This window comes from Protopterus annectens, chromosome 11.part0 (assembly GCF_019279795.1).
Source record: "Protopterus annectens isolate FY-2018-M chromosome 11.part0, PAN1.0, whole genome shotgun sequence".
In the NCBI taxonomy this organism is placed as follows: Eukaryota; Metazoa; Chordata; order Ceratodontiformes; family Protopteridae; genus Protopterus; species Protopterus annectens.
Window position 1 is genome coordinate 103,308,739 of NC_056745.1, and position 15,860 is coordinate 103,324,598.

At 42.4% G+C, this 15,860-nt stretch overlaps 1 protein-coding gene across 1 annotated transcript in view; it reads right to left on the bottom strand.

Annotated features, from left to right (window-relative positions):
• Positions 1-15,860, bottom strand: part of RTCB (RNA 2',3'-cyclic phosphate and 5'-OH ligase) — a gene marked incomplete in the record, with an annotated part of 159,070 nt that overhangs the window by 16,650 nt on the left and 126,560 nt on the right. Inside the window, 1 exon segment of the mRNA XM_044087476.1 lies at positions 7,547-7,666. Coding sequence (XP_043943411.1) covers positions 7,547-7,666 — 120 coding nt within the window.

Sequence of the window (15,860 nt, forward strand, 5' to 3'; positions counted from 1 at the left end):
TGCTCTGGAAGCCTTTTTAGGAAGCTCACTGGATGTCAAGGCAGACTTAACCAGGGAATGTTTCCTGTGTTCCCGGGCATTCTTATGCTTTTTGGTGGGGATTTGAGCTCTTAAAGTAGAAGAACTTGCAGCTAGGGCACAGGAAGGAATCAGGTTCTAAGTGTTTCGGAAGTCAGCCAATGCATGTGGCTAAAACCCCTCACAGATGGAACAGGTCATTTCAAGATGAGAAGGGCTGAGACAATACACTTACCCCCTGTGGGCATCAGATAAAGGAACCTTGTGCCTGTAGGAAGTGCACTTTTTAAAAGCTAATTGTTTATCAAACATCTTAATGTCAGAGAAAGGGAAAGGAAAGCGGTAAAGAAAAGTCCCACAAGAACAGACCAACGAATACTTTTTTTTTTCAAATTTATAACCATAAAAATGGGGGCAAGAGAGTAAAAGTAATGGGAAAAAACTGACTTATTTGAAAAAGCTGGACAAGAAACTCTCAGCAGAGCTCAAGCGAAAAGATTACAGTGCTTCCTGTCAGAATGGCAAATGAGATTTGAGGTAATCCGATAGGGGAGGACCTAGAGTTTCGGCGCCTAAAGCTTTGGAAAGCATCAAGAGTCAGATCCAAGACTGTCAACTTGAGGAACAAAAGAAAATATCAGATCAGCAGATATCCTACTTCTCATTGTTTTAGCATTCTTTATTTCTAGGATCTCGTTGTCAAGGATAGTCAAATGTCCAGCCAGTATAGCAGCGCCTTTATATCTTCTGGACGCCATACGTCAGACATATGTCCTACTTGCAATGCATGCCTGACATACTCATGCCTAATCCTCAGAACTAAAGTGCCCCAGTAAAACTAAAGCAACACTAATATCCAGGATGGGAAGAAGAAAGAGGAGAAGACCCATTAGACAGAAGAAAACAGAAAGCAACAGCTGGTAGGATACTTCAATGAGGAAGACATCTACTGTTGTGATGCAATCTTACACAACTGTACTATGTCCCTTCCTTATCACTGTTATAGTATTCTTTACTCCTGGAAGAGTATAAAAGCTACTGTGAAGTACTGGAGGAGGAAGCCACAGAAGAGCCCTCCAAAATCCCATTAAGGATGGCCCTGGAAAAAACACATTGGCCCTAGAAATTACATCAAAATTGTAATGTTTAGTGAATGTGTGAACACAAACCAAGCAGCAGCTTCCAAGATGGATGTAGTAAACAGACCCTTGAAAAAAGCACCAAAAAAAGGCCACTGCCCTGGAAGAATGAGCATGAGCAGGAGAGGAAAGCTGCTGCCATGAAAAGAATAGCAGAAAGAAATGGCCTTAGAAACCCAAGAGAAGATACTTTGCTTAAATGCCACCAAAACCAATTTCCTAGCATGAAAGGAAACCAATCCGCTCAGAATTCCTGATATGTTTAGTCTTAAACACCTCAGAAATTACTTGGGACTTCTGAGGGTGAAGAATCCCCTCACTAGCATTCTGTGCAGAAGGTAAAAATAAGAGATGACTGGACTGATTCAAGGACAAATCATTAACCTACTTGGGCATAAGAGACGTCCTGCTCCTGTGACAACACTAAATAGATAAAATCACGATGATGGCTTGCAGTTCAGAGACCCCCCTTTTAGCAGAACTACCACCAACAAGTGTGTTCCAACTACAATGTTGTAAAAGAAAATGTTGGCACAAAAAGGGGGCTGGGTCAATTTTAAGAACAAAATTAAGGTTCCAAGAAGGATGAAAAGGCTTGAGGGCAAATATGAAGAACGTCTTAAAATTTTTCTGACTTCAAAACTAGAAGCTAAAGGTAGATTCAGAGGCATACAAGTGAAAATAACCAAATGGAATTTTAACAGATGAGTACGCCAAACCAGACATGAGCAACTCACAAAAAGGACCCGAAGGAACCCCCAGTGAAAAAAAGGGTCCAGGTCATGTTTAAGACAAATAGAAATATCTCTTCCACTTAATCAAATGCAACTTTCTAGTTCTGGGTTTTCTGAACTCCTGCAAAACCAAAATCACGTCCTCAGAAAATTGGTGCCTAAAAGGAATCAATACCCTATGCATCAACTGAAGGCTGGACTACTGAGGGTGAATGAGAGATCCCTTATCTTGTGCGTTAAGATCCATCCTGTGAGGTAACTTGTGATGACTGCCCCTGGCTAGATAAAATAGGAGGAACCAGTGATGTCTGGACCAAAAGAAAGTCACCAGAAAGAGTTTGGGTGTGCTCCATATGATCTTGTTCAGGACCTTTGGTAGTAGACGAAGAGATGGATAGGCAAAAAAAAAATCCCCTTCCAAGAAAGAGGCAAAGTGTCTACTTTCCAAGCCAGAGGACATGGCACTCTGGAAAAGAACTGGGGATGTCATCTGTTCAGAGGGAAGACAAAATATCTGAGGAGTACCCCACCGATGTACAATGTCCAGAAACACCTGCCTTTGAAGCTTCCATTTGTTAGGATTTGTCCTGGACCTGCTCAAAGAATCTGCAATCAGACTGTGCTCTGAAAGAAAGAAGACTGCCTGAAATCCCAAGCCTGAAGAGCCAGCCAACAAAAAAGCTAAGATTCTGAGCCCTCTTGCTTGATGTACCACATGACCACATTTTCTGTAAAAACTTTTAGATGACCTGGAACCCAAAAGGAGTTATAAGCCTGAAGAGCTACACATGGAGCCCTCATTTCCTTGATGTGGATATAGTCTGCCATTTGCTAATGGGACCAAAGACCCTGTACTTTTAGGTTATTGGAAGAGGCTCCCCAACCATTATTGGAAACATCCGTATACAGCTCCTAAGCAGGAAGAGGAACCTGAAAAGGCAGACCTGGATTCAAGAAAATCTGGTGAATCCACCAGTGGAGTTTGAACTTGAAAGAAAAGGGGAACCAGATTCTCCACAGGATGGCAGTGCTAGAGCTAAACAGTCTTGAAATACCACAAATTTCCTCATGGGGAGTTTGGCAAAACCATGGGACCGACTGGAAAAGGAAGAGAGACTGGAAATAAGTAGTCACACACAGGACCTTGAGAAGCAGGAAACAAGTCAACATTGGAATGGTCCGAGTCCTACAAACCAGAAACATTTGGTCTGAGGAGTCGTCGCAGACTCTTGAGATTTAGTGCAAACCCCACACTGCACAGAAGCAGCACAGTGAAGTGTAGATCTTGAAGTAGGAGATGCTTGGGGGGGGGGGGGGCTGAATCCAAAGGTCAAACAAATAAGGGAATATCTGAAATCTGCAGAAAACTACCACACGGGTGAGACATTTGATAAAGACCCTCAGAGCTGCAGAAAGACCAAAAGGCAAAGCAGAGAACTGACTAGAGGAAAAGCCAACAGAAATGTAAAACTTTCCTGAAGAAAGGGTGAATAGGAATGTGGAGGTACGAATCTTTCAAACCCATGGATACTAGAAAGGCTTTAGGAAGCAACGGAGGGAAAGGTTTCTGTAAAGACAACATCCTGAAAGAAGAAACGTTGAGAAAAGACCAGTTTAGAATTGGCCTTCACAACCATTCCTTTCTGGAAACCAGAAACTTCCTGGAATAAAAACATGTTCCCTGCTGTGACAAGGGGACAGGTTGGATGATTCCCTAACTAGATCTTACAGAACCCAAGGATAATGTGGGAGCCGACAATGGGGAGGCTGAGAAAGGGTATTTCAATTCATGAAATTACCCATTTTGGACAACGGAAAATACCCAAACAGCTGTGGTTATCTGTTGTCAGACAGAAAAGAGTCAACCTGAGGGACAGAGCAATCTGGTCAAGGGGAATATGGTTGAGGGACAGGAGCGAGTGAATGTCAAACAGAAGCAGATTTGTCAGGGGAAAGAAGGCTTGTTTGGAAAAAATGTCCTAGATGCCTTCTGGTCCCTAGAAGGCAGTTAGGCTGCCTACAAACAAAAGATGGCTTAGAAATATAACTTCTTTGAAAATTAGAAAAGCATAGGAGACATTAGTTTCAAATCTTGTGCAATTTTATCTTTACTCTGAAGGGACTTAAATACTTCAGTAGAAGCAGTGCCAAAGAGATTCCGATTTTTTAATGCAGAATCCAATAATTTGGCCTTTATGTCTTCAGGCAGAGCCTGGAAACTTAATCAAGAATACCTCCGAACAGATTGAGATGCAGCTACCCTACAGGGGGCATCAGCAGTATCACAGCTACATTTAATAGAATGAAGAGCCACTTGAGAACCACAGCTGAAAGGGGAAGTGGCAGACGTCTTACTCTCCAAGTTAGGCAAATCAGCTAGAATGCCCCCAAGTTAGGAGACAAGAATCAGGATGTACCTAGTCATGTGGGCCTGATAATCAATAGTCCTGAAGGCTAAAGTAGCACAGGTATATACTTTTTTTACCATACCCATCCATGGCATGGCTGTCCTTAGCAGAAAGTAAAATTTTAGAAGCCACAGGAACTTGGATGGTTTATCAGTGTTTAACAGCAGGACCAGAGGAAGGGTTTTTGTACAAAACCATTGAGACTTGGAAACTGTACAGAATTTGTCCAGTTTCTTAGTGGCAGGAGGTTGAGAAACAACAGCCTGAGAAGCTGTGCTGAAATTATCCAGGAGGGCATCCAGCATTGGAGGGACTGCAGAAGACTGACAGAATCTACTTACAAAAGCTCATAGTATCTTATTTTTTATCATAAACCTGGGAACAGCTCCATGCAACCATTGTATCCCCAAAAGACAATTACTCCATAGGAAAGTCAGTAGAAAGTGAATCCTCTTCCTCAGACCACAGGGCAAAGGGGGGGGGGGGTGGATCTAACAGGATTAAGTGGACTCCTCAAATTCTAAGTCTTCAGAAGAATTAGAGCCCCTAGTTAGCCTGGAAGGAGTGAAAGATCAAGGAAGAGAAGCAGAGACAGATAATCTTGGGGGTAGGCTTGAGAGCACTGAACCCCCCCCCCCCAAGTAAAATTCTGCCACTGTCTGTGTGGATACTTAGCCATGGGGGCTATTTGCTTAGTTTTATGCTTATTTTTTAAAGGAAAACCAGCTTTAACAAATCTTGGAGGTACAGTCTCCTGCCTAGATTCAAAAATGATAGCAGGCACCTCTTCCCTACTGGGGAATCCCCCTAAGCCCCTCTAAAATAATCAGCAGTGGTTTCTCCTTCATGTGTGTACCAGACAGAGGTGCAGCCTTAGCAGATGTGCAGGGAGGCAGCTCCACATTGGCCTCCAACAGGGTTGTGGCAGAGGAAGCAGACAGCAGCACAAGATGGTACTTCGGTTCTTCATCCAACCTGGAGACGTGGTGGAGGAAGGCCAGCAGTAGGATCAGTTTGCATCTTTTTGGCTTTTTCAAGCGGGGGCTGAATGTCTGGGTGAACAGATCCGGCCATGGTAACTTGAGCCAAAAGCTTCAATCACTGGTTCTCGGAGTAAATGGAAAGACTACAGATGACTATGGAGCATCTTCGTGACAAATACCTGGCAAACTGCACACTCCATATGGTCAGAGGCAGCAAACAAAAAGGCACTGTTGGTGTGTGTTTTTATGGGAAATCTACTTGCCACACTCACATTTTCCCTTCTTGCATGACATGTAAGCCAAGTAAGTTAAAAAGGAAGAGACCCCCCCTTCCAAACAGAATATTTACCTGTAGAAGGCTTGATAATAAAATTAACTCAGAGTGATTTGCAGTCCAAATTCAAACACAGCACTTGGACTGGTGGCAAAGAAATTCTGAGAATTAGGTACTCGTACGTCAATATGTACATTACTCCTTTGCACATAGGACATCTTGTGTCTGACGTACAGCAAACAGAAGTACAGGTACACTGGCCAGATGTTTGGCTACCCTTGGCAGGACATCTCAGAAGTAAAGAATACTGCAACATCAATAAGGACATACATCAAAGGACACAGTTTATGACCAATACTGGCTGCTGTATTTCAAAATACGATGCCAAATACTATCAGAAAAAGATGCAACCAAGTCTGACCCAGTTTTTAGAGGACTCAAGAGATAAACAGTTTAAAAAAGGAATTTAAGCAACTTCTGTCAAGTCTGCCAAAGTACTTAATTTGTGAGTAGTAATTTAATATGGTACAGCTGAAGATTCATTGCTCTAGCATAAACTATTGCTGAAAACTGCACCATTCATAAAGATGGACAGTTCCAGAAGAAAACAGACACAGGCTGCCAAATGTTATGTCAAATGCAGTCTATAGAAACAAATCAGGTAATACTAAAGACCATGCTGCTTATACACATATTGATTTAAGAGACCATTACACTAACTTTGAGACATCTTATCTCTACAGAAGAAACTCATGGTGTGCCAAACTATATAGTAAAAGTACTACATTCAGACATCAGAGTGAGTCACGTCAAATACTGTCAGTATGCATTTGGGCTAAACTACAACTAATTTAATTTTCTTCTTTGTCAATGGTTCTAAAAATGCAAAGGGGAAGAGGACACCCTTGCCTGGTTCCTCTGATCAAATAGAAGTTATCAGAGAGGAACCTAACCACACAAACTTTCGCTTCCAATCCTTCATATACCCTCCTAAAAATCAACCTTAAATTTTATCGGACTGCAAATGCTTCCATTGTCCTGCTCAAACTCCCAGCTTACTCTGTCAAATGCTTTTTTTTTTTTTTTTGCATGAAGACCCACCAAAAACAGTGGCATTTTCTTACATTCTGTTTCTCTCTGAATCATCATTGTTCTGTTAATTTTGGCAAATGTTTGCCTCCCCTCCACAAAATGACACAGATTCTTACCCATCAATTCTGGTATCACTTTTGCCATTGTTTTAGCCACTACAAACACTTTATACATCATGGTTTAAGACTGAAATAGGCCTGTGTGAAGCTGGATATGATGGGTCTTTACCCTCTTAAGGTATTACAGCCACCACTTTTCTCCAGGATGTTGGTACTTCTCTTAAATTACTGTTAAATCAAAACCTTCCAGGATCTTTCAGTTATTTTCCCTCCTAGCTTTAAAACTTCTACAGGAATACCTTCTATTTCTGGAGACTTTCCTGTAGACTGCTTATACATCACCATTTTCATCTCATCTCCTATCCTGTTAATAACGGAGCATAATTTACCTCTGAAACTTGCATTTAATTCTTCCATAAACATTTCCATTTTTTTTATTACAATCTTTATCTACATTATACAGATTGGCACAAAATTTCCAAAATATTTATAGTACCTCTATGGGATCCCTCCTCTTCCTTGTTATAGACTCCTTATGCTTGGCAACAACCCTTTTTACTTTGTTGCCCAAGTTGTTGTGCCAAAAGTTTTTGTGCTCTGTAGTTATCAAAAAACAATTGCTTGATAGCAATCTTCCTACACTCATGCATATTATCGAGCCAATACCTTATTTTCTGTTTAGCATTCTGCAACACTCCTCTGATTTTTCTGCAAGATTCCCCCTATTCTGCAATACTTTAACCTTAGTCAGTCCTAAATAATTCTTGTTACACAACTACCGATTATATATAAAAATGATGTTTCCTTGTAACACTGCAAATTACTGGTAGATGTCTCACCTCTTCCATGACTAGCTTGGGTGAAGCAACTCTAATAGCAATTCCCATATCTGCCAGTTTGTCCAAAACGTCTTGGAAATCCAGGTTCCTTCGAGACTTGGCACGAGACAATGACCTCCCCTACAAATACAAGTTATACAGATTAGAGAACATTAAACCTCACCCACAAAATGTATACATTTACACTTTTTTTCAAAACGCACATATATATGCATCAAGTACAACACTAGCAATAAAACTAGCTCCGTGGAGCACAGCTATGAAGTCTTGATTATGACCCAGATAACCAAGGATCAGAGAATCAAGACCTGGAAGAGCAGGAAAAGGACAGGGGTAAGCAGCCAATGACAACTTGCCCATTCAGGAAGGTTTAGGCACCCTGGTTTACTCAAGTGTCATCCACTGAAGCAAGACAACTTGTGTGTATATGAATAAGTGCATGCACACATGGTTGTGTCTGCATGTTTTACACACATACGTATTACACATATACAGGGGTCACCCCTTCAGAATACTGACTGTTCAGAAAATTAAATTTCATATGCTTAAGACCATAAGATTGACTTTCTGAAAAGTCGAAGCATTTGTACGGACAGTAAAATTGTAGAGATATCTCGGAAAGTATAATGTGCAAGGGGGGGGGGTGCAGCTGCCCATACGTGCAAAATTGTAGTTTAGTTTTATTTTTTGGAAAGACACACATATGTTCTCAACCATATGAAGTTCAGCTGTAATAGTCAATCTTGTGACAGACTCACTTATATATATATATATATATATATATATATATATATATAAATATATATATATATATATATATAAAAACACACATTTTTACACACACACACACACACACACACACACACACACACACACACACACACACACACAATCCTTTTTCATCTCTCCTTATAATGTACCCTGCTAACCCCAAGTCAATATTACATGCATCAGGCTACAGTATGCAGATATGTTCATTTACCATCATGTTCTCCATGTCAAATCATTTATCACTTTCCTAGGTGTCAAACACAGTCAACCAAGAACTTATAGACTTAAGATTTCTCAGCTCCAATTTAGAAACTGAAGTAATCCACTTTCAAAACTCCCTGCCTAAATTAACCTTCCAGAAACCAAATCTAACAATTATGAGAAACTCAAATCAAACCAACTAAGCAGGGAAACAGCATTACTCTCACCTCTGTCCCAATTTAAAAACACCGTAGGCCTAATTAAAACATTGCACAACCAACTCAAACTGTACACTGCAGGACAACTAAAGGTGGCCTTAAGGAATAGGAAGCTCAAACTGTTGAAAGGTGCTTAACTGATGCACAGAACCTGGCAAACAGCAACTGCCTTATGACCAATTCCATTTTGCTTGCAACAAAGTGAAAAAGTAATCACTTTACCAAATAATTTTGCCTTCATTTTCCAGCCTCCTTAATACTAAAGGCTCTGAGTGAGACGGATTCCCAAATGCAGGATTAAAATTCCATTTCACAGCCTACAAAGTTTAGATGCTTTAGGTTTGGGTGGACCAGGGATCATAGCTGTTGAGGCAAATGTTTGCAGAAGACTGGAAAAAGTTAGTAATCTCTGCTTAGTTTCTTTGGCAGGAAAGACCAATGCAAACTTGGTTGTGGGAGTGCCAACAAAATTTGGAGGCCTTATCCATATCAGACTACATTAAAATCAGACATAAGGCAAGACAAACAAAATGAATGCCTCTGCTCCAAGGAGTAGAAAATTCACCCACTATTAGGGCTACCTTTTGGTGGGTCATTGTGGCATGTGTTGGATGGGCTGGGAAGCAAACCGGTCGTCTCTACAGGGTACCCCAAAATAAAAATAAAAAGTGTGGAAAGATTCGAGTGAACCTCTACTCAGGAGTAAAACAAATGGTTATTTCCCTTCCCAAGGGTATAATCAGCCTCAGAAAGATAAGTTGGAAAAAAAAAAAAAAAAACTTGTCCGTTACAAAAACTCTATGTAGAGATGAAAAGGAATCTTATGCAGGCTGATGACAGACTGATAAGTGACTACTCATGCTGCAAAAACAAAATTAAAGATGGAGTGCCTCTCTCCGTTATGCTATACATCCTACTGGATTGTCATGCTGCAAAAACAAAATTAAAGATGGAGTGCCTCTCTCCGTTATGCTATACATCCTACTGGATTCCTGCAACACGGGAGAGGTCTTGGTGAGGGTAACTGAAAACTCTTCAGGCCATGTTATCGGACATCAGCCTGCAGTCTCATTCCATGTTATGACCAATACTGCAGCAATGACACTTCTGATGAACACCCATAGCTGTCATGGCCCAAAGAAAAGCATCTAATGAGATCAGTTTCATCTTACCTTTAGTAGTGCTTTTGTGAGGAGAGGAAAAGGGACAGGGAGGCATAAATCAAGGCTCTATTTTTCACTAAAAGACAAAGAATCTTATGTTCAGACATCTGCAAGGGTACAGAGAATTGAGTTAGTGGAACAGAGGGGTGGCAAACAGCTATGTCTTTTGAGTCCTTCAAGCTGTGGAAAGTACAGTTGTGTATACCTACCATAAATGTAGATGTTCAAGTGTCTTCACTGTTGCAGTCATAACTGTTGGGTACTCCTGCCGGCAGGCAGCCCGAGGTCGGCCAGAATATCAAAGTCTGGGTCCGGCGTCGGCTGTATCAGCTAGAACCTTGATGTCAGAGCGCATGGGTATAAAGCTGACGCCATCTTCTCCAGCCTTTCTTGCCCCTGATGTCAGAAGCCCCCATAAAAACAAAAGGTGTCCCAAGGGAAACACAAATACACCAGAAAGGTAGTGGAAAAGGAAACACAGTAAGCAAATAGAAACGAGGGGTCTGGAGGGAGGGAAACACAGACTGCAACAGTGAAGACACTCGAACATCTACATTTATGGTAGGTATACACAACTGTACTATGTTCTTCGTGTTTCACTGTTGCAGTCATAACTGTAGGGTAGAATCCCAAAGCTGAGAATACGGGAGGAGGATATGAAGAAGGAGCAGCTAGAAGACCCTGCAAGACAGCAGAGGCAAAGCCTGCCCTAGATTTAGAGTACAAAGGGAGGTTATAGTGTTTGGAAAAAGTATGCACAGAGCTCCAAGTGGCAGCCTCCAGAATGTCCTTGGTAGGAACTCCTCTGAGAAAGGCTGCTGAAGTGGCAGCTGCTCTAGTAGGAGGAGTCCTGACGGTACCTGGAATCTGTTTTCCATAAAGAGAGTAACAATATCTTATTCCATGAGCAATCCATTTGGAAATAGTTTGCTTAGAAATAGCTTTACCTAGAGAACTGGAAGCAAAGGAAATAAGCAATTGATCTGATTTTTCTGAAACTTTTAGTTTTGTCCAGGTAAAAATGAAGTTGCCTGTGTACGTCCAATGAATGCAAAATCCTTTCCCCCTTATTTTGGGGTTTTGGAAAAAAGGTAGGAAGGTGAATAGTCTGATTTAGAGCCACTCTAGAAACTACCTTGGGCATAAAAGTAGGATTGGTCCTCAGGGAAACTCTGTCCTGATGGAAGATGAGGTATGGTTCCACGGCCATGAGGGCTTGTAACTCAGACACCCTTCTGGCAGAAGTCAAGGCCAACAAGATAGCTGTCTTCCAGGATAAGAACTTAATGTCCGCAGAGGCAGCAGGCTCAAAAGGAGGCAAAGTAAGCTTTTCCAAGACATAGTTGAGATCCCAAGGAGGGACAGGAGGAGTTCTAGGAGGTTTTAAATTCTTAGCTCCTCTCAGAAATTGCCTAACCAACTGGTGTGAAAAAATGGGAGGATCACAATTGAAATGTGCCGAAATAGCAGAAGCATGAATTTTAATGGAAGAAAATGAAAGACCTTTAATCAAAAGGTCTGAGAGATAAAGTAAAATAGATGAAATATCAGGTATTAAAGGATCAGAGCCACGATCCTGCATCCAAATACAAAATCTTTTCCATTTAGAAGCATAAGATTTCCTTGTACTAGGACGCCTAGCTTCCAAAAGAACATCCAAAACTTGTTTAGGAAGAGAAGGAATCAATTGCCTTTGAGGAGTCAAGCTGCCAGGCAGAGAGTCTTGATTTGAGAGTGAAATACCTGACCCTGATGCTGGGACAGTAGAGAATGGGTCAGAGGAAGACTCCAAGGAGGTTCCAAGCAAAGGTGCAGTAGAGTAGGGTACCAAAACTGACGAGGCCATTTTGGAGCTATCAAAATGATCAGTCTGGGTTTGTCTTGCTTTATCTTCAGCAATACCAGAGGCGGAAGAGGAAGAGGAGGGAAGGCATATCCCGAAAGATTCCTCCAGCTGAAGGACAGGGCATCCACTTTCCAAGCTGTTTTGTGGAAGGACCTGGTGCAAAAGAGAGGCAACTGATGGTTGAGATGGGATGCAAACAGATCTGAGGACAGCCGCAAACTGCAGTTATCTTGCTGAATACGTTGGGGTCCAACATCCATTCGTGAGGATCCAAAATGTTTCTGCTTAGGCTGTCTGCTAAGAGATTCTGTTTTCCAGGAATGAACTGTGCCTGAAGATCCAGATTCAAATTTAGGGCTGTGTCCCATAAGGTCATGGCAAGTCTGCAAAGGGGGTAAGAGTGAGAGCCCCCTTGCTTGTTTATGTACCACATGACTGTGGTATTGTCTGTTCGAATTAGCAGAGGTCCTGGCTTCAAAAGAGTCTGGAAGGCTAGAATAGCATTTTGGACTGCTAACATTTCTTTCAAGTTGATGTGCCATAGAAGGTGTTTGTTTTTCCAAGAACCCTGTTGGCATTTGTCTAGAAAATGAGCTCCCCATGCATAATCCGAGGTGTCCGTGGTTATGATCTGACTAGGTTGAGGTAGACGAAAGGGCTTGCCTTCATTCAAAACACACGCCCTGGACCACCAAAGGAATTCCTTCTGGAGGCAGGGAATCAGTGTAATCATTGTATCCAGACTGTGGCAATGTTGAGACCATACACTCTTTAGGTACCATTGAAGTTTCCTCACGTGAAGCCTCGCATTTGGAATCAACAGGATGCAAGAGGCCATGTAGCCCAGAGCCTGCAGGAATTTCCTTGCAGTGAGCTGAGTCAATGCTGCCAAGGTCTTGAAAATTGAAGCCAGCTGTAACTGTTTTTCTGGAGTAAGGAAGGCCTTCTGTAAACTTGTGTCCAAAAGAGCTCCCAAGGAGGTCATTCGTTGAAAAGGAATCAAATGTGACTTTTTTGCGTTCACTGAGAAACCCAGTAGTAGTAGAAGACGTTGAACAAAATGTAGGTGTTGAATTAGGAGGTCTTTGCTGTCTGCCTGAATTAGACAGTCGTCCAGATAGGGGTAAATCTGAATCCCCTGAAGTCTGCAGTAAGCTACTACTGGAGCCAGGCATTTGGTAAAAACTCTGGACGCAGTAGACAAGCCAAATAACAGTACAGAGAATTGGAAGTGTCTCGAGCCTGCCTTGAATCTGAGGTACTTTCTGCATTGTAGCCTTATGGGGACGTGTAAGTAAGCCTCCTTAAGTCAAATGTTACCATCCAAGCATCTTGTGAGAGCACTGGAAGAAGTTGAAGTGTAAGCATCTTGAATTTTGGAATTTCCAAAAATGTGTTTAATATTGAGAGGTCCAGAATAGGTCTCCAGGAGTTTTGTTTTCTTGGGACCAGAAAAAAAGTCTTGAGTAAAAACCTTTCCCCACCTCTAGAGGTGGAACAGGTTCTATGGCTCTTAAGGCTAATAAAGTGTCCACTTGATTTAAGGCCTCTGTCCATTGATGTTTTGGCAGATCTGGCCAGCCGGAAGGCCTTGGCAGAGTGTGAAAGTGGAATCTGTAACCTTTCAAAATCACGTCTAACACCCATTTGTCCTGAGTAATGAGAGTCCAATTTTGGTAAAAAAGAGAAAGTTTTCCTCTGAAAGGGGCATCCAGGAAAGGAGGACCTGAAGCCCAACAGAGGGAGTCATTGAGTCTGCTTTCTTTGGGTTTGAGATCCGCCTTCTAGGTGAAGTAGTCCACTGTCTAGATCTGTAAGAGGCCTGAGCCTGCGCCCGACCTCTGGAGCGTCTATATCTTCCCCTTTGAGGCCTGTCAGAGGTGGGAAAAGACCAATTTTTGGAGGGCCAATTTCTGGAAAATCTAGGAGGCTGTACTTGCAAGAAATCTTTTACAGTCTGCATAGACTTGGCTTTTTCTTCCATCTTTTTAATAACCTCCTCAGCCTTAGACCCAAATAAGACATCCTGCTGAACAGGGGCATCTAGCAATTTTGCCTTAACTTGTTCAGGTAAATTCTGCTCACGAAGCCAAGCATGTCTCCTGATAACAGTACCAGAGGCAGCCGCCCTGCAAGAAGCCTCTAAGGCATCAAAACCACAATGTAAACTACATTTGCTAACTTGTTCAGTAGCATGCAACACATCCTGTAATTCCTTGTCCTCAGCACATGCAGGAAAAGTAGAAATCCTTTGTTTTAAAACCGATAAAAGAAACTGTTGATACTTAAACATGTGAAACTGGCAATTTAAAGCTCTAATAGAAAGGGTAGCTGAAGTATAAACTTTTTTGCCCCACCTGTCTCCAAGGCACGAGAATCCTTTTCAGAAGGGATAGGATTCTTAGAGGAGGCGGCCTTAGCAGCCTTGGAACCCTGCAAAATAGTTTCAGGATCAGCAGAAGGGTTCTTGAATAAAAATTGATGGGAATCAGGGACCCTGTAAAATCTATCAGGCTTAGAAGGAACAGGCGGCATGGAATCAGGATTCAAGTTAGCTTCAGAGAAAGCATCATCCACAATGTCAAGTACAGGAGGTATAGCTAAAGGCCTGTGCTGAGGGAGAAGAAGAAATTCCCTGAGTCTCTTTCTGGAAGCAGAATAATCCTGACCTTCCCAATGAAAATGCTCCCTCATCTCATGCAAGGTCTCCCCAAAAGAAAACTCTTCAGGGGGAGAGGCAGAGGGATCTGCATCCGAATTGTCATAAGGAGGAAAAGAGTAATCCTGATCAGAGGAAGAAACAGAAGATACAGAAGCCTGATCAGAGGAATCATAAGGGATATCCTGTCTAGGCCTTTTCTCAGGAGGAGGGTGAGAGCCCTTAATCATAGATAATAAATCCTCAGAAATCCAAAGTAATTGCTTCTGAGTCTTAGGAGCTGAATCCGAAGAAGCTTGAGCAGAAAGTCTGGGTTTAACAGGAGTCTTTGACTTAGCTTTTGCCTTTGTGGAAATAGTAATGTGTGAAGGCCTGAAGACCCCCTCAGAAGCCAGTACCTGCACAGCGGTTCCGGAGCCATCTGAAGGAGTGACGTCCGAAGGTCCTGCAGCAGACAAATTACTAGGCCTAGTTGGCTCACCATGTGAGTCCGTGTCGGCCATCGGTTCTGAAGTGGCGGACGACAGGGGCTGCAAAAGCACCTCACTGACTACTGCCGAACCCGAAGCTGGCTCCGGCTGCAAAGTATCCTGTTTGGACCTCGAAGTCCTGTCCTTGTCTTTGCGTTTCTTCTGTAATCCGGTAGCCGGTAAAGTATCCGACGACATCCTATAATTAAATCGTCTACCGAAGTAATTCAAGGCCCAATCGTACCTACGCTTAATAGTGCGAGAATTAAACCTGGCACAGAACAGACAAGAAACGTTGTGGTCAGGGCCGAAGCAAGGTAGACAGTAAGAGTGGAAATCTTTATGAGGTATTGTTTTCCACACGATACACAATTACTAACTTTTTCTGACATCGGAGGAGCAAGAAAAAAGTTTCCCCAACGGGGTACTTAGCTTTGAGAAGAGAAGTAGAAAACTTCGGACAGACGACAATCACAACACGTTGTCTTGAAAACGCCAACCAACAAGCGAACTGCTTTGCACCGCACAGCAAGAAAGACTGGAGAAGATGGCGTCGGCTGTCTGCTTTATACCCATGCGCTCTGACGTCAGGGTTCTAGCTGATACAGCCGACACAGGACCCAGACTTTGATATTCTAGCCGACCTCAGGCTGCCTGCCGGCAGGAGTACCCAACAGTTATGACTGCAACAGTGAAACACGAAGAACATCACATGTAGATCCAGTTTCAATATCTTCTAGTTGGGAAAAGGAAATGCTCTCCTAACCCACTAGGCCATTCTGCTCTGAAGGATATAGCAGGCCTTCAGAAGAAGGCTCTGCTGCAAACAGATTCCAAGCCACTACTGCTAGTTTACAGAGCTGGCAGGAATGCATTTTCTCCCCGCCTGTTTATATACCAGAACAGTGGTGCTGATCCAAATTCTTTGGACTCCTGGTTTCCAGCAAGTCTGGAAAATCTGGACTAAAAACAAAAACCAAGATCTG